The sequence below is a fragment of the Triplophysa dalaica genome, chromosome 2 (genome assembly GCF_015846415.1).
Source record: "Triplophysa dalaica isolate WHDGS20190420 chromosome 2, ASM1584641v1, whole genome shotgun sequence".
Taxonomy (NCBI): Eukaryota; Metazoa; Chordata; class Actinopteri; order Cypriniformes; family Nemacheilidae; genus Triplophysa; species Triplophysa dalaica.
In genome coordinates, this window is record NC_079543.1 from 6,593,977 (window position 1) to 6,619,050 (window position 25,074).

Genomic DNA, 25,074 nt, shown 5'->3' on the forward strand with positions numbered 1-25,074 from the left:
AGCAGTTCGGTGTGTAAAACAAAATTCTTATTTGCATTTTGTGGTCAATGAATTGCACAGGGCTGCTGTTATTCACATCTGAAATGAAAATAACATCATGACTTTTGATAAATGTATGAGGACAACTAGTAAGTTTTTTAAAACGTTTATTTGGTCCCAGAAGTTAATCTCCAGCAGCATAAATAAAAATCATTTTGTGAAATTGTGTTATTCACTTATTCAAAGTTTTGTTGAAAATGCCCTAAAGGAATTCTTTGACACGGTTATAACAACAAAACATTTATTAGCCGGGAGCTTGTTTTGTCACAATATATAAAAATGAATTCACAAAGCAAACCAAATAAACAGGTGCTGTTATATCTGTGGAGACGGGACTGTTAACAGGCCGGTCGACTTCATCTTGTTCATTCCTCCATCCAAGACACAAACGCGTGGAAAATTCACCTTCACCAGGTGAGCTGCAAACTAAAAGAGACAAATGGAGAGATTGTTCAAGAACTGTGCTTTAACTTCATAAGAAAAGATCGATACGAGGGCACACGAGGTGAAGATAAAGACATGAAGTCATGATGAAATAATGCAGGAAAGAAATCTAAGCTGGATAGTGACTTTACCGTGGTAGCGCTCTTCATGATGTTGCTGAGGATGACAATGACACGGAATCTATATCCGGCCAGCGTGCTGGACGCTGGGCACTGAAGCAGTTCTCCCTCTGGACCAAACGTGGATGTGTACGGAATGTTGATGCTTCCAGGGACGTGTCCGCGGTTGAAGCTGCACGTGTGTGGTCAAGGGCCAATTCTCTTTTATGTTTGTGTAAGTCAGATGCTGGCAAACTAGAAAATCATACAAGAGCTTCTGGCTACATGTGTGGAGTTATTTTCAACCGTTTTAAAGGAAATAATGAGAAAAAATGAGAAGGCACTGCCATAGAAAACCATTTGTGGTTTCTTCCTCTTTTTGTATAGTCTAAAGAACCCTGTTCCACAATAAATTACATTTGTGAAACAGAAGTTCTTCAGATGTTAAAGGGACTTTATGAGACCATTTGCCTTTTCGCTAAACCGGATTTGAGAACAAATTGTTGAATCATTAAGGATATTAAAGGCTGTAAACAATCCATAGGGTTAACATTTTGTTCAAATGTTGTTCTTTCAGCAACATATAGGCGGAGTTTCTATGTAAAAAATTACTTAATATAATTAATAATAATTAATAGTAATAATCAATAAAATAATAATAATAAATACATGTAACATATCTACTAAATTCTTGTTTATTGTAATTTTGTTTCTAAATGCTTGTTTATTTCATTAATAAATAAATATATTAAGGCTGTCAAATCAATTAATCACTATTAATAATATTTAAATATAAATGTATATATACTTAAATTTTTTTCTATATACATGTGTTTGCGTTTATATATATGTATTAATTAGTGCCGTCAAACATTAATGTTTTAAAATATACTATTACATTCTAATAATTTCACATTTAATCTTCAAATTAAAGTAGAAACAACAGATTTCTTTCACAGCATCATTTTAGGAAAGCCAACATTCTGTAACTGATGTCTCTATTAAATTGATTATTTTGTATTTATTTAACATTAATTATAGCCATTCAAAAGTATAATTGAGAGCTATCGTGTCTAACAGATAGGATATATACAGAAATCGAACAAAAGTTCTCAAACACATAAACACTCTTTAATGTTAACTGTAAATACAGAAGCTACAAAACACATTGAATTCCTCTTTTCTTTTGTTCTTTGATTAACATTAGTGACAGGAGTCACAGCAGTAGGTTTAAGAACGCGGCCTCTTTAAGAGCTGTCTCTTTACGCAGATCTGAAGTCACTCCCATTATCACAACTCTTTGCATTCATTTAAGATTTTATCAAAAACAGATTTCTGCCCTAATCTGGTGTGGTTTTATTCATCCAAGCACGAAAGAGAATTTAATACTGGTGTGCTGTCTGACAGATTCTCAGAGAGATTTACTGACGCAGCCTTTAGCCTGTGACTTTATACACCAGACTGGACCTCACATTGAGTTTTACCGTATCCCACAGCTAGAAGCTGTATGTTAAGCCGATGGTGTCACATTTACGCTAAAAATTAAACACGCTTACATCCTAACGCCTTATTTGATGGCGCACTTTTGACGCGATTCCAAACGTCGAAAAAAACGTGAAAAAAGACGCCTTTTTAATGATGTTTTAAGGCGTCCAGAAAAGCGCCTCCTTTTGGATAAAAAACGCTGTTTTGGTTGCACAGAGCGTTTCATTTACAGCGTTTTGCCTTTTGTATAATAAGCCCCTCCCACTGGTTTCCACAGCCAGTAAAAATCAATTGTTCGCACCCAATCACTGATGAACTGAGTAATGTTTTTGCAACCAGTGTTAACTGCATTCCCTTTGAGAGGTCCTTATGCGGTTTCAACGAAAGCCGTTGCTTCGTCTTCTCGTCTTCCACGAAGGCTAAATTTTTTTTATTTAGTGTCACTCACGCAAAAATAATAAAATGTTCCCGCAACTTATAAAGAGCGTGGAATGTGATTGTTCGCGTTGGGTGTGAACCCAGCATAACGGTCAAACGTGTGTTTACATAGAAAAACAATAGGAAAGTAGCTGGAATTGGAATGGAAAAATGCCTTCAAGAAATTGCATTCATTAATGTTGAAAGCCCTAGTATTAATATACACAAAACACGCACGCACACACCCACAATATAAAAAATAACATTTATTTTGGAACCGTGATTAATCGATTTGACAGCACTAATATCATTTTTTTTGCAGTTCTAGAGAATGTTTTAAATCGCTTTGTGCTTCTCAAGCACTTATTGCATGCCTGTTAAAAATGGTGAACATTGTTACTGCGTTTAGATCCATTATGTATATTAAATGTATACCCAGTGGTACTAAAGTGAACATTTGTTGTGGTAAGATAAGCAAGCAACCCGCAATCTCTCATAAGCCCTTGAGCTGTGCATTTGTAATTGTGTCAGGTTAAATTCAGAGGATTTGCCCAACAAATTCTAGACAGATCCACAGGCTTTGCAAAAACTTTCCAACTTTAGCCAAAAAGCACAGCAGTGCTACGAAAGAAATAAAAGAGTGGAAGAGAGATTGGTGTGTGCAGGACGATGAAAAAGAGTCAGTCCTTCGGGAAATTCGTTGAATATGACCAAGAGAACACATAAGAGTTGCATTTCAAAGACGAGAGCTGAATATAATGCAGCAGATGAGATGAGTGCTAAATCAGAGATGGACAGAGAGAGAGATGGAGATTATAAAGTGTGGATAGGGTAATTGAATAATAACTCATGTTAAGTGCCTCTAACACAGCTAAAGTTAAAATGATCCATATTTGCTGCTACATATTTGAACAGAAATGACTCGGGGTGGTGCTTCGCAGAAACATTTAATAACCTTTTACTGTTTTTCAAGAGGATGTAAAAAATGGTCTTATGAATTAAAAAGCCATCACGGGAACATTTCTGTCCAACACTGAAGTCAAACATTGATCGAGCAGTACTCAATTCGGTGTAAAACACAGAGTGACAGGAGAGATAAATACTGTATGTATCTGGTTTTGCTTTCACGTTTTATTTACAATATAGCTCATTTTTGTATCCACTTTCATCTTCACCATATGAAAACTAACAAAAATGTATATTCTGTGACAGATTAACACAATCATATAACAGCCACATGTTCCACTGCGCTGTAACTATTAGCAAAAAAACTCAAATAGAGACAGATGGTTCTCCAAACTATCTAAATTTTTACTTATCAATACCGTCACCATAAACAACTTTCATAAACGACACCTGCGAAGTTTCTAATAAAATGCTTTTACACAACATAACATGGTTACTGTGCAAAACAAAAGTGTTCCCTTGCCAAACTCGCCCACACATTGTTTGAGCTGGCTCCACAATTTTCACAAATTTCCATGATCCCAAGACATGGCTTGGACCCCAGGGGCCAAATACACAGCAGCCATGTTATAATAAGTTATTGTCTTGTCTCCGTCACATTCTGGTGCCTAGACATGGCTTGGGCCCCACAGCGGGCCTGTGTACACAACCACAAGTCAAGCGAGCCCACCCTTGTGTTTTAGCAAGCACCACTAACTTCTGTGAGGATCACATGATCAACATCCATCAATAATGGTTTATATTTAATAACCTTTACATTAGCGTAATCTTTAGCGCTATATCCATTTATTCAAAGCAAGTCATGACAGGACCTCCAGCATGGGCTCAGAAATGACATTTGCTTGAAAACACAAAACAATAGATGGATGGTTCAGTGTTGGTGGACATGCCTGTGCTTTCTCCAGAGCTTAGTCTATTAACAGGATTAAATGTAGCAGATTGCCTGTTGCAGCTCACTGATCCAAGTTAGATCTAGTGCTACTTCCCAAGATGGCATTCATGTAAGGTCTCATGTTAGTTCTTACGCTAGCTCTCATGCTAATTCTGATTCTTGACCAAATGCTAGGTCTCATGCTAGTTCCCATGTTAGTTCTCATGCTAGGTCACATACTAGAGCTGCGTCCCAAATCGCGTACTTATGCACTATTCTACTTTGTAGTATAAATATTATGCATAGTACCAGCATTGAACTGAAATTTTTAAGCAGGACACGCACTCAACATTCCAGGTTTTGCTCACGTAGCATTTTGCTAGATCTAATTGTAAGTCTCATGCAAAATCTCCGTCTAGCTCTCATGTTGTGGCTAGTGCTACCAAAAGTTATGCTAGCAAAAGTTCTCATGCTAGGTCTTTTTGCATGCTTAACAAAGAAATGCCAAGATTAGCAATAAAGAACATTCGGTGAGAGGCTTTTAGAAAACAATGTTTATGGTCGAACTGCATTAAACAGCAACTCTCATAAATCCATACTTAATGTGCACTGAACTTGCAACATTGGCTAATTTGGTAATTTTTAAAGGACCCTCATATGAAATTAAATATGAAAGTATCTAATACAAAAAATATTCAGAAATGTGTATAAGAAAACGCTTGTTGAAGACTTAAAGGATACTCCTCAAGGCTGCGGATGTCCACTGCCAGAATCTTAGGTTTTCCGGTTCTGGCTCTCTTCACAGGAGTCTTGCAGAAAGCCGGCCCACTCAGTTCACACAGCTCAATGATGTCTTCCACAGAGATGCGAGGAGCTGCCTCTGACTTCAGCTCGGTCAACTTCAACGGCTCCCGGCTCTGTGGGAGCACGAAGGAAACAGAAGTCAGACGAACAGATGAGCAGCTTTGTTGTGGCAGTAAGTGCTGGTTCAAAATAAAATGTGTGAGAGAAAGTGATGTGAGATTTTAGGAAATGTTTGGGTGGAAAAACTGCAAAAGTCAAGAAGTACATTACAAAAACCATGCAAAGAATTGAGCTATCGTTCTCCTTCAATGTAACTACTGTGTTTTCTTGTATTGTATCTCATTTACACCAGACCAATCTCTTAAACTTCCGTCACTCAGAGCTGCTTTTCATTTTTCTGTCTTCACCTTTGTGAACTCTTTGTTTACCTCTCTGACATCTCCACCTGAATCACTTCAGGCTCAGTCTGGACAACACAGAGCTTCCATCAAGACAACCACCCACTCATCTTGCTCCATCACGGGCGAAGATCGCACAGGTCTTCCCTCAAGGTGAATGAAAACCCCAGATGCTGTCTCAGATGATCCTCTTACATTCGCCGAACACACATCAATTTCCCCGTCTTGTTGAAATATGAAGAAAGTTTTTCCTTGACCTCTATTCAACTTTCCTCGCTCGGTCTTCAGCCTCAGACCACCTGTATTACATACAATGGCACGTAATGGTTCGTCTTGTAAGTCTGTTTCTAAACCATGTTGGTTTATAAGCACTCTCATTGGAGCTGCAAGAACTCTCATTTGTGACCCTTCACTCTCAGATAACTTAAGTATCTCGCACTCGACTAAATAGCACCATAATAGCTATGAATGGCACTTTGGGAACTGGATTCATGTCATCAGATCTTTATCAGGAGGGAAGTGACCAATTTAGCAGGCGTAATATATACGAAAAAAAACCTCTTGGTCTAGTTTCCTTTCAATCAAAGCAGCGGTTATTCAAGCAATTCAATTACTATGGTCAAGTCAATGGGGACCATTTTTGGCTGAACTATTCCTTTAAGACAGTGGTTCTCAACAGGGGGACTGACTTCCAAGGGGGCCTCTAGATGACCAATATTTTGAATTTAGACAGACTGAGCAAGATTTTTATTATTATTTGGCCAATTTTTATAATTAATAAAAAAAAATCCAGTTAATTTTGAGCACAAAATTATATAATTTGGTATAAATTCTAAGGTCTTGTGAGTGAGCCTTTGAATATTGTTGAATGGGGTGGGGGGGGTCTGGTATGTGGCCTTGGAGCCAAAAAGGTTGAGAACCCCTGCTTTAAGACATGTTAAAATTAGGATTAATAAATGCTGTATTAAGATGTAGTTAACAATTTTTTGTGTTTTTTTTGTAATTTTTCTTCTGTGTCTAACACTCTACATTAGTGCTCTCAAAATTAATAATCTTAATTAAACAATTCCAAAATAAATGCTTGTGTTTATACAATGTGTGTTTGTGTGTGTGTATATTTATATTTTGTAAATAAAATATAATGATAACATATATGTATGTATTTTAGAAATATGTGTAATATATTTATATTTATAGATAATATAACTTAGATTTAGATATATAGTTATGTAAATATTTGTTATATATACACATGTATGTGTTTGCACTTTTAAATAAACATAAATAAAAACAATACACACACAAACTCACACTCACAGACACACACGCACTCACACACGCACACACACACACGCACACACACTCACCCACACACACACACTCACACTGTGATACATAAACAAAAACATTTATTTCGGAATCGATTAATCACGATTACTCGTTTTGACAGCACTACTCTAAATGCATATACTGTGTTTTTACTGCTATGCAATAGGCTAATACGCACTATGTTTAATCGAATTACCCAACAGCAATATTGAAATGAACCAAAAATAAACCACGCTCCTCACAAACGTTTGCCGATGTGGTACTCAAATTTTTCTAAGCCCACAAAGTTTGACACCCACTGACCTAGAACACAAGATGTGCGCATTACACTGCACATTATCACTGAATTCCACACCTTTTGAAACGAATACAAGAGCTCAGGAAAGGGCATGAGGTGGGGGTCTGTCTCGCAAATGTCAATGTTCAGCCGCCCATGAAATCAGTCCAATCAGTCATCGAGTACCAGTCTCCCACAGTGCACAGCCAATTACCTGCGAGGTCACCTTAGCAATGGAGGTGTGCTTGAGAAAGAGAAAAACGCAGATGTCCAGTGGACTACAGTGGTATTAAAATGCATTAGATCCGCGGGGCTTGTGGCATTCTCATCATTGACTAAAGGTAGACCCTTATGCCCTGGTTTCTGACACTTTAAATGCAGGCAGGAGTCTTGACCTTTTATTATCAGCGTTGACATTTCAATAGTCCACAGCTTGGCTTTTTGGGTGCACGGCGCTCTTGCGGAAAACCGTGGGGATCGGAGGGCACTGAGAAGTCAAATCAGTAAAAGTCTGGGATGTGCAAAACGGGCAGAATGAAGAGTGATCAAATCCATGCATTCATGCCCATGGGTCTGCAAAGAGGAGAAGTTTCGGAAATCCAAAAACAGGAGTTCGAAGAACTTAAGATCTACATGACAGATGTTGTCAAAAGATGTCCGATATATTGCATTAAGACCCTTTGGCACTGAAAGGAACCAACATCAGGAAAACCTTCGCCGCGCTTCACATTCTCTATAAAAAGTATTAAAATAAAACAAGTCTACTCTCTTCCTCCCTCCCGTCACTCAGAGCTCGCTATTTCGATGACCTTGTTTCACAAACAGATCATTTTTGCTTCATCATTCCAATGGTCAATCATTAACAGGGTAACACAAAGGCAAGCATGTACACAGCCCTAAAAGAATGCTTAAGAGGATTACCCATAATTCTTTGAGGGTCTGGTCCTTTGTTATTGAGTTGCGAGCTAGTTAAATCCTTGTCATTGAGTAAACTAGCTTACACATGCGACAAACCACAAACCCATTTTAAAGGCAGTCAGTAAAGTCTAATGAAAACGGATTGTAAAATAAATGGGAGTGATATTAATGTGTTCAATAGTTGAGAGGTTAAATTCATAAATACCTGTTGAAAAAAAAAATCATAGACAACCATATAAGTGGATACATTAAAGGAAGAGTTCAACCCAAAATGATTTGTTTTCATTTTTGGTTTTAACCTCTATGACTTTAATTCTTCCCCTAACACAAAAGAAGGTATTTTGAAGAAAATAGTCCCCAATTGACTTCCATTGTATGGATACAATCAGTCATTTCTCAAAATATCTTATTTTTTATGTATCACAGAGGAAAGAGTCATATAGATATAGATTAGATTTATATCCACATTATAAAATTTAGAAGTACATTTAGTCATGTGATTTAGTTTAGCAGTCACACACACAGGTACGCACACTCTCCAAGGAGACAGAAGGTGCGTTCTTGAGTTGGGCTTTAGTGACAGGCCCTGTCAAACGTCAGAGACAGAGAGAGCTTGTTCAGCAGACACATCATGCTCTAATGACCAGGAGATGACTATCAACTGCAGGACTAACCGCAGCATTTACCACCCGAGCACAGCTAGAGACATTCTGCACAGAATGCATGACAAAAGATGAATAAATAATAGACCCTGGAGAAAGACACTGAACTTCTTCAATATCAGCAGAAGTCCTGGACACTCAATTTTTCTTACTGAGGGTGGCAGAGCAAGTCTACAATGTTTCACTTTACTGTATATGGTAAAGCACGCTTAAACATAAGTCTACACATAGATCCTTAGTTTAGGTTTATATTGACTGCACGCAGTTGGGAGATTGCAGAAAAGACTTAATAACAGAAAAATATCATTTAATTTGTGTAATACTCTCAAAAGACATGGTAATATTTTCCAATGGACCTGATTATTTGTGCCCCTCATATTAATTTGTTCTGCAGGGTAGTAGACAATAAGCAGGTACTAGAAAATAAATTCATTATTTAAATTCAGTATCAGCTACCTAATAGTTTTTTTTTTCATTCAATATACCAATTATTACCTCCAATTAACTAGTTCTTTTCCTTTGATTTACTAATTTGTGTCTACAATTTATTAGTTAATTCCCTCGATTTACTAGTTTGTTCTCCTGATTTACTAATAATGCATAAAATGTACATATAGGTTCCTTCGATTTTCTAGTTTGTTCCCTTGATTTACTCATTAATTCCCTCGTTTTTACTGGTTCGTTCCTTTAATGTACTAATCATGCAGACAATTTACTAATTACATTGTAGTTCCCTTGACTTATTAGTGGTTTTGTTTTGATTTACAACATTTTACTATTTCATTTCCTCAATTCACGAATTTGTACTCTTGATTTACTAATTTGTTCCCTCGATGTACTTGCTTGTTCCTTTGATTTACAAATTCATGAACAAAATTGACTAATTATTTCCCTCAATTTGCTAATTCATTATTCGACATAGTAGTTTGTTCTCTTGATTTACTTATTTGTTACCTCGATTTACAAATTTGTTCTCTCTAATTACTACGTCTTTTTCTTTTATTTGCTTATTTGTGTGCACGATTTATACTAGTTTGTTCCTTCAATTTACTAATTTGTTTCCTCAATTTATCTTGATTTACTAGTCTGTTCGATTGAATAATTTGTTCTATTGACTTACTAATTTGTTCCCTCGATTTACTAGTTCTTTTTCTTTAATTTACTGATCTGTGTGCACGATGCACTAATTCCTTTCCTTAATTTACTAGTTTGCACACACAATTTACTAATTCATCCCCTCAATTGACTAATTCATGCACACAATAGTTTAATAGTTGGTTCCTTCAATTTACTAATTTGTTTCCTGTTTTAGTAATTTGTGCGGTCAATTTAGTTTACTCTTTTCTTGTGCACAATTTATGTTATTCAGGAGTCCTGTTACTATAAATTATTTCCTTAGGGCTGCTTATCCACCGGGCCGTTTTTACGCGTCTAAAAATGGATTGGTTAAAAACGCCAGCTGCGGGGCGCTTGAGCGTGTAGAAAAGCTGCCATTTTTAAATGCACGGCACACTTCCTTTGCAAACAATTGAAAAATACTCCAGCTGCATGGAAAAATGCTCCGGTGGACACGGAGCCTGAAGCCTTTAAACTCATTTGGCCTTTTAGGCATTCAAACCTTCAACATTTTAGTTACCAGGCTAGATTTTTAATTACAAAAAAACAGCGCTCAGCAAATAATTTGCAATCTTACGTTTCTCAGCATTGCAAAGAAATGGATGTAGCTACAGCTCACTGATGCAGTGGATTTCCAGACATGCTCAGTCAGAGAATGGAGAGAGAGATTGGGTCAACAGATGAGTGTTTGTTAAGCTCAGCACTGCCCGGGGGCAAACACTGATGAAATGCAAACAAAAGGCAAACTCGAAGAGGTGAAAGGTTCTGTCTCCAGTACATCACAAAGAGATTCTCCACAGCAACTCCAAATATTTCTGACACACCCTGTACGCAGTAACATCACTGCAATTCAATCTCCGAAAACATTTACAAGCTCTAGCAGAGGCATCTTCATCAGTAATTTGATGATGAATACACAATATTCCGTAAAAAGGAAACGTGATACTTGTGAACTATCAAACACATCTTGATTTTGCATTCGGTTCATTAAAGTACCTATGAAATTTGGTAGCTTTAAAGGTATCTATACACTATAGTGTGTATCCAAAACATTTAAACATCATAGTCTCTCACTATCACCATAACTGATCATTGACTTTTATGACATCATTTTGCACAAAAAAATGATGGAAAAACAGAACAGAACACTCTGTGATATTAAAAAAATCCAGGCTGTGAGGTAAACTTAACCCTACTGGCTATTTTAAAAGGGGGAGGTGCCACTTAATATGCCCCGCCCTAAATTCCTGTATTAGTTTCCAAAAAGCTACCAATTTCACTTTCCTCACAAATAAATTTTGCCATTCTGCATGATAGGGAAACATGACAAACATGATAAGAAAATAGAAAACTCTTAGGTTATCAAACTATTGTGAAAACAATTCAGATTTCATTTCAAATTTACAGTAATCTGCCCATTTTATGATTAAAAACTCAAGCGATCACACCTAAACTGTCTAAAGTTTAAACTTTACCAATTTTGTACTGAAAGAAAAAATGAGTTTAAAATGAAAATCCTCTCAAAATGTATTCACACTCATAGCTTCTTGTCTCCTGTGCAACACAAATTGTAAGCGGTCGGGATATAAAAAAATTACCATAACAAAATTAATCTCCACACAAGAAAAGTAAGCCTTGAGTTTGGAACGAAATGTGCAGAATAAAAATTTGCATCATTTTTATATTTCACCGAACTATTCCTTTCATACAGAAACCAAATATCGCTTAAAACTAGTTTGATGTAATGAGGACAATAACTAATGAACTGGCCTATAATATTTCAGAAGTATTCATAGGACCTTTGGTCTTTGGTATATGTCAGCCGAAGAGGTTTTAATAATGTGAAGGGAGAGACAGGAAGAAGAATAACGAGAAACGTCAGAAGGTCAGGTCAGGTCAGGAGAACGGTTGGATGAGAGCAGAGAACGGCAAAATATGTGCACGGGCTAAAACCATCACATAAATGAAGACTATGCCTGCACAAATGAATGCGCCCGCTCGAGGCAATTGAGGTCAACTGATGTCTGCAGTCCACATACAAAAATGACCAGCAGAACAGAAAAAAAACATGCACAAATGAAACAGAACAAATAAGCCGATATTCCTGCGTTTAGCTTAATGAAAGTTGTGAGAAAACTGACCTCCAACGTTTGCTCCCTCGCGACATGTACATCCATCCCTGCTATTCTTTCACAATTATCCCAAACTTTTTTTAAAGAAAATACAATGTACTTTTTATACTAAAGTATCATTGAGCAACCATTAACTTGGTGTTAACAGGACTTTGCATTTGGAAAACAACCTCTAACGTCTCAAGCATTTGTGCTGTAGCGTTTCAGTTGGCAGCAGGCAGACGTTGGAGTGTTTATAAGCGAGTCAAAGCATCTCATTAGGAAGAGCATTGTGGTGCGGTCGAGACCATCGGCGGGCACATTCTGCACTCCTCTGACCGCAAACCTTTATGGATCATTAGATTAACGGTGGGTAATTGGCTCCGTGCTTTATAAGCAATGACGTTCCTTTCGGCACAAGACAATCTTTAAAAGTTAAATACTGAAGGCCAAAGGATCTCAGCAAGATGTCTAACCCCATTGCTGTAGTAAAGGTCAATCTTTATATTTTCAGTACAGATCATTGTCATAGAAGTCATAATACAGTGAAACTAGATTTGTACATTTTGACAAAGAGAGAAATTCATGCACATACAAATTGGCGAGGGCATTGCTATGGTTGCTAAACGGCCTTTAGTGTCTTGTATAATGTGTACAAGCATCGAAAAATAGGTGAACTATATTCATTATTTTAATTTCTAACTGCAATGAAGTTCCTCTGTGCTTATAATTGACATACTGTAGGCAATGTAAGTGGCATACAATGTAGATGTGACAATGGGGGCAATAAAGGGGCAATCAAGGACACTCACCAGGTCAGTTTTGGGCAGGTCTTGAAACTCTGAAGAGTAAAAGGAGGGTGTTTTCCCAAAGCTGTTGCCGTCACTGGCAGATTTGGCTGGCTGGGCATGTTGCCGATAAGTGGCACTTTTAGGAGTCCAGCAGAAAAGGTTGATGGATTCACGGACACAGCGCTCAATGTCCACTTCTAAATGAGACCAGGAAAGAGAGAAAAGTAATCTTTAATCCCAACTGTATTAGGCTGTAAGAATACATGATATTCTGCAAAAAAGAGGTGTGGTGTAGACGTTAAAGATCTGAACAAAGACTGTATGTTCAAATCCCAAGCAAAGGTATAAGGATACGTAAAAAGTATAATAATAACAAAAGTTATAATTCACCAAAAAATGTACTTCCCATTATGTCATTCTTCTGCAGAACACAAAAAATATATGACAAAACAACATTGACTCCCATTGACTTCCATTGTATGGAAACAAAACCACACAGACATACATTTCTCAAAATATCTTCTTTAGTGTTCCACAGAAGAAAGAATCGTATACAGGTTTCGAATGATATGCCGGTGATTAAATGATGACAGATTTTTTGGGTAAGATATCCCCCTCAATAATACAAATGTAAACTTCAACTCATAATGCACTGTCAGTATTGCACTCTCAATGTTACCTCAAGGGGTGCTATATGCAGTTTTAAATTTAATCCAGAAATGATTATCTGTGTTGATTAAAAGCACAAATCACTCCAACGGTTTCATTTTACTATCCTAAATAAAACTCCTTTTTAACTATCAAATGTAAAGCGCTACACGATTTCAATATCAAAGACATAAGAAAAGCAGCTTTATGTGGATACGGCAAAGCCGCAGAAGAATCACAGAGCTTCCTCCCAATTAACCTAGGGTGACTTCTTTCCGGCAGCTCTCAACACTCGCACATCCTTCCAACGTCTCATTCAGCCACAAACATCAACACAGTATTCACGCTCTCACTGTAAAACGTGAAGAAAGAAGCGGAAGTTTGTCTGCTTCCCTCAGACGAGAAGCGATCTCTCTGGAGCCGTGCTCTTTAAAGTAGAGATTAAATTAAGGGATTTGCACGGAAATAAACAAACAAGATTTGTGATATTTCTATCCTGTTAGTGCAGAAACAATATCTCTAATGAAAAGGTTTAGCATGCTTGGACTATTATTCAAATCAAGCCAAGAATGTAAGGTTCATTTTACTTAAAGGAAAACGTGACGGGAATACTGGATTATTTAGGCTGGATTTACACTGGAGGTCTGTTATCACATCCTCAAAAGGCGCAGAAGTGAGAGGGAGAGAAACAGAGACAGAGAGAAAGATCTGTTTCCAAACCCGCTGCCTACTTAGCAAGGGTGCAAGTCTTAAGGCACAAAACTTGTATTCCAAATGTTGTACTTTTAGTTCAACACATTTACGAATAATGGCACAATAACATATAGAAACAGAGTAGTCACTAATAAGTCAAAGAAAGGTTTGAAATCTTAAGGTGACAAAAACTCATCCGTGAATTGGGTCTTTGGAAGACAGCTGCCTCTGTAGGCAGTAGGGAGCGAGGCATCTCATTATGTTTCGGAAGAGACACAGAAGGGGAAGGAGCAAGAGCAAACAACATGAGAGAGGAGGTACCAGTCAGTCAGCGTGTCAGAAACAGTGACAGATGATTCACCTCCCCGTCCCTCCTACCGCCGACCCAAATCCAGGACTGAAGAGTCAAGACAGATGGGTCTTGAGATAAGAGGCGGTCCTGTCTGCTGAGCTGTGATGAGGCACACATCATAATTATAGAGCCTTGTCCTCACTGCCAAATTCTAGCTGAATATTTTCAATTTGCTTTGAGTGATCTTGCTGTGTGCACCAGGTGTCCTTGACCTCCGGTCTGACATCAAAAAGCATTTTTTACTCGATTGACAAATGGATAAAAAGATAATGTGGCAAAATGAGAAAGGAATGCAATTTGCTAATTAAATATGATTCAAAATAATTTATTGATGTACTTTTATTGTTTTATTTAACAGACTTATAGACGGTTTCAAAGTGACAATATAAACAAAGTTACTGCGCATGCTCGCATTCGTGGACTGCCCTAATTTTCGGTGCACATTCATAAATAATAACAAAAAGAACCATTACATGGCCAAACTTGCCTCTCCAATATTTTGAATTTAGACAGCAATACCAAGCTCAACAGCTAGATGTCACTGTACCATGCGTTTATTTAAATGCGTTAAAACTACAGGAACCAGCACTCCAACTTCCTTCAGAAAGTTTTTTATAAAGTCTGGATTCCTATTCCTTTTATTGGGCAAATCTCCCAGTAAAGTTCGGCAAGGTGAAACAAACGAGCGATTAACATATTAATATTACCATAGTCCAAGTCCTTGCAAATTTAAAATGTGTATATTGAAAATGTATTTAATTTTCATAAAATGAAAACACTGTGTAATATAAGCGTTCAGAAAGAACGCAGAAGACAGTTTAAAACCACAGAAAGGTGTCGAAGACATCTTAGTTCACTGTATTTAATGGCCATTGAATACAGTCTTGTGAGAGACAACTGGAATTGGATTACGTTGTGGAGGGGATTTCTATGAGGAAATCATGAAAAATAACTCTAAGCTAAGTTAAAACCAACTTTTTTATTAAGTTGACGTTAAATGCTTTGGTGATTGATATTGCATAATTTGTAAGGCATGGACTGCTAAATGCTTGTCGTCTTAATGCAGAAATGTAAATTATGCAAGGAATATGCTAAACCTATTCGCATGTAAAATGAGTTGGAGAGGTCAAAAGCTTTTTACGTGTCAAGTACTGCGAAATATAAATAAACCAATTTGTGTTGTTTTATGTGCATTTTACAAAGAAGGCATTTTTCTATTCTGCTGAAATTACACTAGTTCTGCCATGAAACTCTATACGGCGCACAGTCCTAAGTCTAACCTGTCCGACATAATAACTACTATACGGCAAAGTAATTGGTTCCCTCTCTACCAGCAGCCAATGAGCTTACTGCTCAAAGTTTAAATCTCGGCTAGTGATTGTTGCAGCAGTGCAGCGCGTTTCAGAACCCTCCTCCTTCCCCAGCTCCACACGTATAGATCTGCTACAAGGTGACCACGTAAGCATGGTTTATAGTAAACTTACCTAAGAAAGTATTGGGTAGTATAAGGTAACTACATGGTATAAGTTTAGGGGTAGGTTCAGGGTTACAACCTAGTTATTATACTTACTGTAATAAGTACACAGTATGTACATGGGAAACAGGACTGTAAAATAAAGTGCTACCGACAAAACTAACAACAGAGTAATAAATTAATCGATGTTAATTAAACTTTTTAATGTGTAAATTATAGTTAATACAATTAATATACAACACACCTAGGCCACCATTGTTCATTGAACAAAGAAATTTGACATTAATGAGAAAAATAAAAGGATGCATTTATAGCTAAATAAAATTTCGGCCAGTATTTTTCGTAAAGGTACTGAGCTAAATACGATAAAATATAATTGAATAAAGACAATATAATTCTGAACTAGTGGACGAACCGCAATCTACCGCTAATTTATAACTATTTTACCAGGTGGCTAATTCGTATGAATTTGTACGATTTCATTGGTATGTTTCAGTACGATTTGCTTTGGCATCAGTGACGGCTAGGTTTAGGGGTGCCGTAGGGGTGCCGTAAGACGAGGGGCTTCGGTAAAAGTTTTTTTAAATCTTTAAATTGTCATACGTTTTTGTACGATCCACATTGTACGAATTCAAACTAATTAGCCACCTCGTAAAATAGTTACGAATTCTCGAGAGATCAGGCTGGTTTATTTCCCCATGTACATGCCTGCTGATAAGTCTGCATGGCTGATTAAAAGACATTTAATTAAATATTGCGTAAAAGTATTTTTTTTATGATTCTTATCACATCCAATCAGACACTGTCCTCTCTAGATACTGGTCAATGACAATAGGCTAAACCAAACCGATCTTGTGGGAATTAAAACTATTTTGTGAGCTGACTACAGTATATGAATTAGTATGATGTGAATTGTACAAAAACGACTGCAACAAAAACGCAATATTGAACCCCCTCCCTTAACCCCACCCCTAAACTTAATGTGACAAGATTGAATGAATTCATATAATTTTGCCACCACGTAAAATGTGACAACTTGTACCCTCACGAGGAACCGCACTTCTCTTGACCCTGAAAATTAATGCCTGTGTGTCCATTCAGAGTCCACAAAATAATGAAACGAGAGATCCAAAGCCATTCAAAACCCACTGGCTCGTGAACGTGTTTTATCACTGCCATCATTTTACAGCCCACAGGATCCACAATGCATGAGAGGGGAAACAGAAATTGAAGCCATTGATACAGGTCATGCAGCTTTTACCTGAAACCTCCATATGACGTTGTCTGAGGAGAAAAATGTACCCCCGGGCCGTTTCTCAAACTAAATATAGTTTGCTTGCGTTATTGTTCTATGAAAGCAGGTCAAAACAAACTATGTAATCACAGACGATCGCTTAGGGACATGTTATTGACAAGTCGAGACATTTGTGTTAGGGATGAAAGAATGACACCTACTGTATATTTAGAGATAACAGTCTGTAAATTACAGTCATGTAGCAACAAGCTGGAGCATGGAGGAATGAGATTACAATGCAAAAAAGCACTTAACGTTATGGGAACTGTAGCAGCGAGGGCATGAATTAATATCACACTTTAAAACGTGTCCAATAATAAACAGAGGTAGCTTCGCCATTTCTGCCATTTTTGTCAGGGATTTAAACTAGGGATGCTCCGATACCATTTTTTAAAGACCGAGTATGAGTACCGATATTTTTTTCTGGTACTTGCCGATTCCGATCCCTTTTTTTCCTTTTGTCTTTAGGTCTCCTTAAATTAAGTTAAATTAATGCTAATGATAAGTAGCACAATTTTACTAGCACATTTACTTCTGTTTGCTAGAGTAAACAATATATTCTGTGGTCGAATAATACAAAATTCAAGGGGGGTGGTGTGGTAGAATGTGAGTGTATTATAACTTGTTCAAGTCAACCAGACTTGTATCTTGACGGGCCGCCCCAAAGAGCGTTTGTTTAAGTTAAGCGGACTTTTATTTTGACGGATCGCCGCAAATGGTGTCTGTTTATGTATTCGTGTCCTCATGCAGCGAAATGCTGGCTCTGAAAGCTTCACAAGCATAAAGTGTTCAGGTTCAGTACAGGCAACCGCACCACTCTTTCACACACTGTCACGCAAAACAAGCAGAATAGATATTTAAACAGTATCTCAATATTTCATTAGCTGTTACATTAGCGGTTTGAGGTTCAGCGCTAATTTCTTGTTAGGAAATAATCGATATGCCAGATTCCAAACCATTTCGTGTTGTAGAGCAAATTCAAAAGCGGAAGTTTGTCTGCTTCCCTCAGACGAGAAGCGATCTCTCTGGAGCCGTGCTCTTTAAAGTAGAGATTAAATTAAGGGATTTGCACGGAAATAAACAAACAAGATTTGTGATATTTCTATCCTGTTAGTGCAGAAACAATATCTCTAATGAAAAGGTTTAGCATGCTTGGACTATTATTCAAATCAAGCCAAGAATGTAAGGTTCATTTTACTTAAAGGAAAACGTGACGGGAATACTGGATTATTTAGGCTGGATTTACACTGGAGGTCTGTTATCACATCCTCAAAAGGCGCAGAAGTGAGAGGGAGAGAAACAGAGACAGAGAGAAAGATCTGTTTCCAAACCCGCTGCCTACTTAGCAAGGGTGCAAGTCTTAAGGCACAAAACTTGTATTCCAAATGTTGTACTTTTAGTTCAACACATTTACGAATAATGGCACAATAACATATAGAAACAGAGTAGTCACTAATAAGTCAAAGAAAGGTTTGAAATCTTAAGGTGACAAAAACTCATCCGTGAATTGGGTCTTTGGAAGACAGCTGCCTCTGTAGGCAGTAGGGAGCGAGGCATCTCATTATGTTTCGGAAGAGACACAGAAGGGGAAGGAGCAAGAGCAAACAACATGAGAGAGGAGGTACCAGTCAGTCAGCGTGTCAGAAACAGTGACAGATGATTCACCTCCCCGTCCCTCCTACCGCCGACCCAAATCCAGGACTGAAGAGTCAAGACAGATGGGTCTTGAGATAAGAGGCGGTCCTGTCTGCTGAGCTGTGATGAGGCACACATCATAATTATAGAGCCTTGTCCTCACTGCCAAATTCTAGCTGAATATTTTCAATTTGCTTTGAGTGATCTTGCTGTGTGCACCAGGTGTCCTTGACCTCCGGTCTGACATCAAAAAGCATTTTTTACTCGATTGACAAATGGATAAAAAGATAATGTGGCAAAATGAGAAAGGAATGCAATTTGCTAATTAAATATGATTCAAAATAATTTATTGATGTACTTTTATTGTTTTATTTAACAGACTTATAGACGGTTTCAAAGTGACAATATAAACAAAGTTACTGCGCATGCTCGCATTCGTGGACTGCCCTAATTTTCGGTGCACATTCATAAATAATAACAAAAAGAACCATTACATGGCCAAACTTGCCTCTCCAATATTTTGAATTTAGACAGCAATACCAAGCTCAACAGCTAGATGTCACTGTACCATGCGTTTATTTAAATGCGTTAAAACTACAGGAACCAGCACTCCAACTTCCTTCAGAAAGTTTTTTATAAAGTCTGGATTCCTATTCCTTTTATTGGGCAAATCTCCCAGTAAAGTTCGGCAAGGTGAAACAAACGAGCGATTAACATATTAATATTACCATAGTCCAAGTCCTTGCAAATTTAAAATGTGTATATTGAAAATGTATTTAATTTTCATAAAATGAAAACACTGTGTAATATAAGCGTTCAGAAAGAACGCAGAAGACAGTTTAAAACCACAGAAAGGTGTCGAAGACATCTTAGTTCACTGTATTTAATGGCCATTGAATACAGTCTTGTGAGAGACAACTGGAATTGGATTACGTTGTGGAGGGGATTTCTATGAGGAAATCATGAAAAATAACTCTAAGCTAAGTTAAAACCAACTTTTTTATTAAGTTGACGTTAAATGCTTTGGTGATTGATATTGCATAATTTGTAAGGCATGGACTGCTAAATGCTTGTCGTCTTAATGCAGAAATGTAAATTATGCAAGGAATATGCTAAACCTATTCGCATGTAAAATGAGTTGGAGAGGTCAAAAGCTTTTTACGTGTCAAGTACTGCGAAATATAAATAAACCAATTTGTGTTGTTTTATGTGCATTTTACAAAGAAGGCATTTTTCTATTCTGCTGAAATTACACTAGTTCTGCCATGAAACTCTATACGGCGCACAGTCCTAAGTCTAACCTGTCCGACATAATAACTACTATACGGCAAAGTAATTGGTTCCCTCTCTACCAGCAGCCAATGAGCTTACTGCTCAAAGTTTAAATCTCGGCTAGTGATTGTTGCAGCAGTGCAGCGCGTTTCAGAACCCTCCTCCTTCCCCAGCTCCACACGTATAGATCTGCTACAAGGTGACCACGTAAGCATGGTTTATAGTAAACTTACCTAAGAAAGTATTGGGTAGTATAAGGTAACTACATGGTATAAGTTTAGGGGTAGGTTCAGGGTTACAACCTAGTTATTATACTTACTGTAATAAGTACACAGTATGTACATGGGAAACAGGACTGTAAAATAAAGTGCTACCGACAAAACTAACAACAGAGTAATAAATTAATCGATGTTAATTAAACTTTTTAATGTGTAAATTATAGTTAATACAATTAATATACAACACACCTAGGCCACCATTGTTCATTGAACAAAGAAATTTGACATTAATGAGAAAAATAAAAGGATGCATTTATAGCTAAATAAAATTTCGGCCAGTATTTTTCGTAAAGGTACTGAGCTAAATACGATAAAATATAATTGAATAAAGACAATATAATTCTGAACTAGTGGACGAACCGCAATCTACCGCTAATTTATAACTATTTTACCAGGTGGCTAATTCGTATGAATTTGTACGATTTCATTGGTATGTTTCAGTACGATTTGCTTTGGCATCAGTGACGGCTAGGTTTAGGGGTGCCGTAGGGGTGCCGTAAGACGAGGGGCTTCGGTAAAAGTTTTTTTAAATCTTTAAATTGTCATACGTTTTTGTACGATCCACATTGTACGAATTCAAACTAATTAGCCACCTCGTAAAATAGTTACGAATTCTCGAGAGATCAGGCTGGTTTATTTCCCCATGTACATGCCTGCTGATAAGTCTGCATGGCTGATTAAAAGACATTTAATTAAATATTGCGTAAAAGTATTTTTTTTATGATTCTTATCACATCCAATCAGACACTGTCCTCTCTAGATACTGGTCAATGACAATAGGCTAAACCAAACCGATCTTGTGGGAATTAAAACTATTTTGTGAGCTGACTACAGTATATGAATTAGTATGATGTGAATTGTACAAAAACGACTGCAACAAAAACGCAATATTGAACCCCCTCCCTTAACCCCACCCCTAAACTTAATGTGACAAGATTGAATGAATTCATATAATTTTGCCACCACGTAAAATGTGACAACTTGTACCCTCACGAGGAACCGCACTTCTCTTGACCCTGAAAATTAATGCCTGTGTGTCCATTCAGAGTCCACAAAATAATGAAACGAGAGATCCAAAGCCATTCAAAACCCACTGGCTCGTGAACGTGTTTTATCACTGCCATCATTTTACAGCCCACAGGATCCACAATGCATGAGAGGGGAAACAGAAATTGAAGCCATTGATACAGGTCATGCAGCTTTTACCTGAAACCTCCATATGACGTTGTCTGAGGAGAAAAATGTACCCCCGGGCCGTTTCTCAAACTAAATATAGTTTGCTTGCGTTATTGTTCTATGAAAGCAGGTCAAAACAAACTATGTAATCACAGACGATCGCTTAGGGACATGTTATTGACAAGTCGAGACATTTGTGTTAGGGATGAAAGAATGACACCTACTGTATATTTAGAGATAACAGTCTGTAAATTACAGTCATGTAGCAACAAGCTGGAGCATGGAGGAATGAGATTACAATGCAAAAAAGCACTTAACGTTATGGGAACTGTAGCAGCGAGGGCATGAATTAATATCACACTTTAAAACGTGTCCAATAATAAACAGAGGTAGCTTCGCCATTTCTGCCATTTTTGTCAGGGATTTAAACTAGGGATGCTCCGATACCATTTTTTAAAGACCGAGTATGAGTACCGATATTTTTTTCTGGTACTTGCCGATTCCGATCCCTTTTTTTCCTTTTGTCTTTAGGTCTCCTTAAATTAAGTTAAATTAATGCTAATGATAAGTAGCACAATTTTACTAGCACATTTACTTCTGTTTGCTAGAGTAAACAATATATTCTGTGGTCGAATAATACAAAATTCAAGGGGGGTGGTGTGGTAGAATGTGAGTGTATTATAACTTGTTCAAGTCAACCAGACTTGTATCTTGACGGGCCGCCCCAAAGAGCGTTTGTTTAAGTTAAGCGGACTTTTATTTTGACGGATCGCCGCAAATGGTGTCTGTTTATGTATTCGTGTCCTCATGCAGCGAAATGCTGGCTCTGAAAGCTTCACAAGCATAAAGTGTTCAGGTTCAGTACAGGCAACCGCACCACTCTTTCACACACTGTCACGCAAAACAAGCAGAATAGATATTTAAACAGTATCTCAATATTTCATTAGCTGTTACATTAGCGGTTTGAGGTTCAGCGCTAATTTCTTGTTAGGAAATAATCGATATGCCAGATTCCAAGCCATTTCGTGTTGTAGAGCAAATTCAGTTTTTATGTCTGGATTCATCGATTCCGTCCGCATTGTGGAAATCAAAAGGCTCTATGTATATCACGTGAGGTATCGGTCATTGGTATCGGTATGTCATTACGCGTACGAGTATATGAGTTTGATATCGGGTCGATAGCCGATACTGGTATCGGTGCATCCCTAATTTAAACAGACCTTTCTTTATATTCAATGCTTAACGTACAGTATATGAGACAGTTAATTAATAGTTGATTACTTGCACTGTAAAAATCATTTCAAAAGCGGTTTTATATTTTTTAATGAAATCAAATTGGCCAAAAAAGTCACATTAGCTTAAATTATATTAATCTAACTTAAAATTTATTTGAATTTGGTAAAAAAAACTTAAGGTTACATGAAATGCAACTACATTTTAAAGTTTAATTTACAATTTAAAAATCCAATATTCCAGCAGCTTGGGAATTAAAATGAAAAGTTTTTCTATTTATTTTACACAAAAATTATAATTGTACAGTTTTTACATATATCTCAAAAATATGTGAACATTTTGTGAATATTTTTTTTCCAGTGTGACTTGTATAGCTAATTTAATTTAACTTATATTTTTTTTACATCTTACACTTTAGCTTACTTGCTAGTAAAATACTTGCGAATCATCATTTTCTATTTTAATATAATGATGTGCACAGGGTAAAACTATCATTACGAAAATTATAAGAGGTGCCGGTCCCCAGTGATGCCAATTTTCAAACTTTAGTTAGTGTGTAATGTTGCTGTAAGAGCATAAATAATATTTGCAAAATGATAAAGACAAGCGAGATATTGTCTTTGACAGAATTCGATTTTCAAGAACTACAGAGAACGGCTAGAATCGGACTACAACTACTCTATCTACTTCCCGGGTACATGATGTCACTATTCCGAGCATTTGAAAAACCTCCACCAAAATCCAGCAAAAAAAGGGCGAGGCCTTCCTTAGAGAAGAGGAAGAGCCGCTGAAGTAGTGTTTGGTTATCAGAGCTTGTAACCATTTAACTGAGCTACTCGTTTAACTACTTTCACTTTCATCACAGTACTACAGCTGGTAAAAAGAATTAAGCTACACACATTCTACAGCAAAACTAGGGTAAATTAATATAACTGGTCTGATGCCACTCTGTCCGGTGTCATTTCCCCCGCCATAATAAGCTGTCTTGCTAAAAGCCAAAGCTTATGAATAGACGAGCACTGAGAGGGGGCCCGACCAATCACAACACCCCTCAGAAGAGGAAGTTCGCTGATCTGGTACTGGTGGGACAGCTTCAGACACACGCTTTCGGAAGCGTATTGGAAGGTGAATCTTTCTAGAAGCCGGAAAAAAATCGGATCGTTTTGTGAGAAGAGGGACAGCGATGAACAATAGACTTGAAATATGTGAAATATTAAGTGCTTATTGAAACTAGAAACATGAACACCCATTGTTAAACAACCAAAAACCATAATCAAAGCTTTGAAACAGCCAAAGAATGGACTACAAATAAAACAAACCAAACTAACCATTTGTAGTAAAACTGTGGTTCTACAAATGGTAATAAAGCCACCAAAAAAACAAGGTAACTACGCTTTTACTATAGTAAATTAATATATGGAGGGTTATGAAAAATCAGTCTAGCATTAAAACTTTGGAAGTCTATGGGATGACCTCACGAATAGTAAAACAAACCCGTGTGTTTTGCATTTGACTGTAACAAACTGCGAGAGCGTCCACAAGCAGAGCACAAATATTTCACCTATAAAAGGAGTTTCTCCTTGAGCTCCTCACAGAATTTAACGGATCTTGCCAGGGAAAGAACAGAACGCCTTAAACCTCAACAGCATCGAACCAACATCCCGTTTTAATACAACAATCACCATCTCCAGTTGACTTTTAAATGTTTTAAATGCCACATGCTCCCCTGCGTCTGGCAAATAGCCATTTTAAACTAGCGACTTAGAGACAAAAGGTTGGAAACAATTTCAAGACAGTATGGACGACTGCCAAACAACCAGTAACAGCTGAGGCGGCAGCGGTGCATGAGAGGCAAATCCAGGAACCTGAGGCATGCGAGGAGGAACTTCACAGTATGCGGTGAAAGAAATCACAGGCGTGACCTTCTCTAATATAAGCGTGCGCATCTTCTGCCCCGTAACTGTTGCCTTGCGGGGTGTTAATTACACCACCATCACAATCGCATACAGAAGAGAGAGATGCCGATCCCCGGAGACCTCAGTGAACCTGCGGAGAAAGCATCATCCTCTCGGCTTCAGAAGCCAAAGTTTCAAAGAAGCTTAATTCTCTGAGAGCCTTATGGTTTAAGCAGAGCATTTGTGGATTTTTACAGCATCATTTGTCAAGTCGGTAAGCTGACAAAACGTTGCGCTTTGAAACAAATTCACTGTTTGACGCAGAAACCTTTCAAAACATTTCAAACCTTACCCTTGGTGGAGTAACATGTAACATGAGGTATGTTTGGTCAGTGGAA

At 37.5% G+C, this 25,074-nt stretch overlaps 1 protein-coding gene across 3 annotated transcripts in view; it reads right to left on the bottom strand.

Moving 5' to 3' along the window:
* Positions 1 to 129: 129 nt before the first annotated feature.
* tbck (TBC1 domain containing kinase) overlaps positions 130 to 25,074 on the bottom strand; it is a 44,453-nt gene continuing 19,508 nt past the window's right edge. For 2 of the 3 annotated variants that reach the window (XM_056771111.1, XM_056771119.1), the window contains 4 exons: positions 12,748 to 12,923; positions 5,062 to 5,237; positions 615 to 774; positions 130 to 465 (listed from right to left, as the gene is read on the bottom strand). In XM_056771111.1, coding sequence (XP_056627089.1) covers positions 355 to 465; positions 615 to 774; positions 5,062 to 5,237; positions 12,748 to 12,923 — 623 coding nt within the window. In that variant the 3' untranslated portion in view covers positions 130 to 354. Of the gene's footprint in view, positions 466 to 614; positions 775 to 5,061; positions 5,238 to 5,552; positions 5,822 to 12,747; positions 12,924 to 25,074 lie in introns of those variants that run through there. The other variant, XR_008909388.1, reaches the window with a different exon arrangement.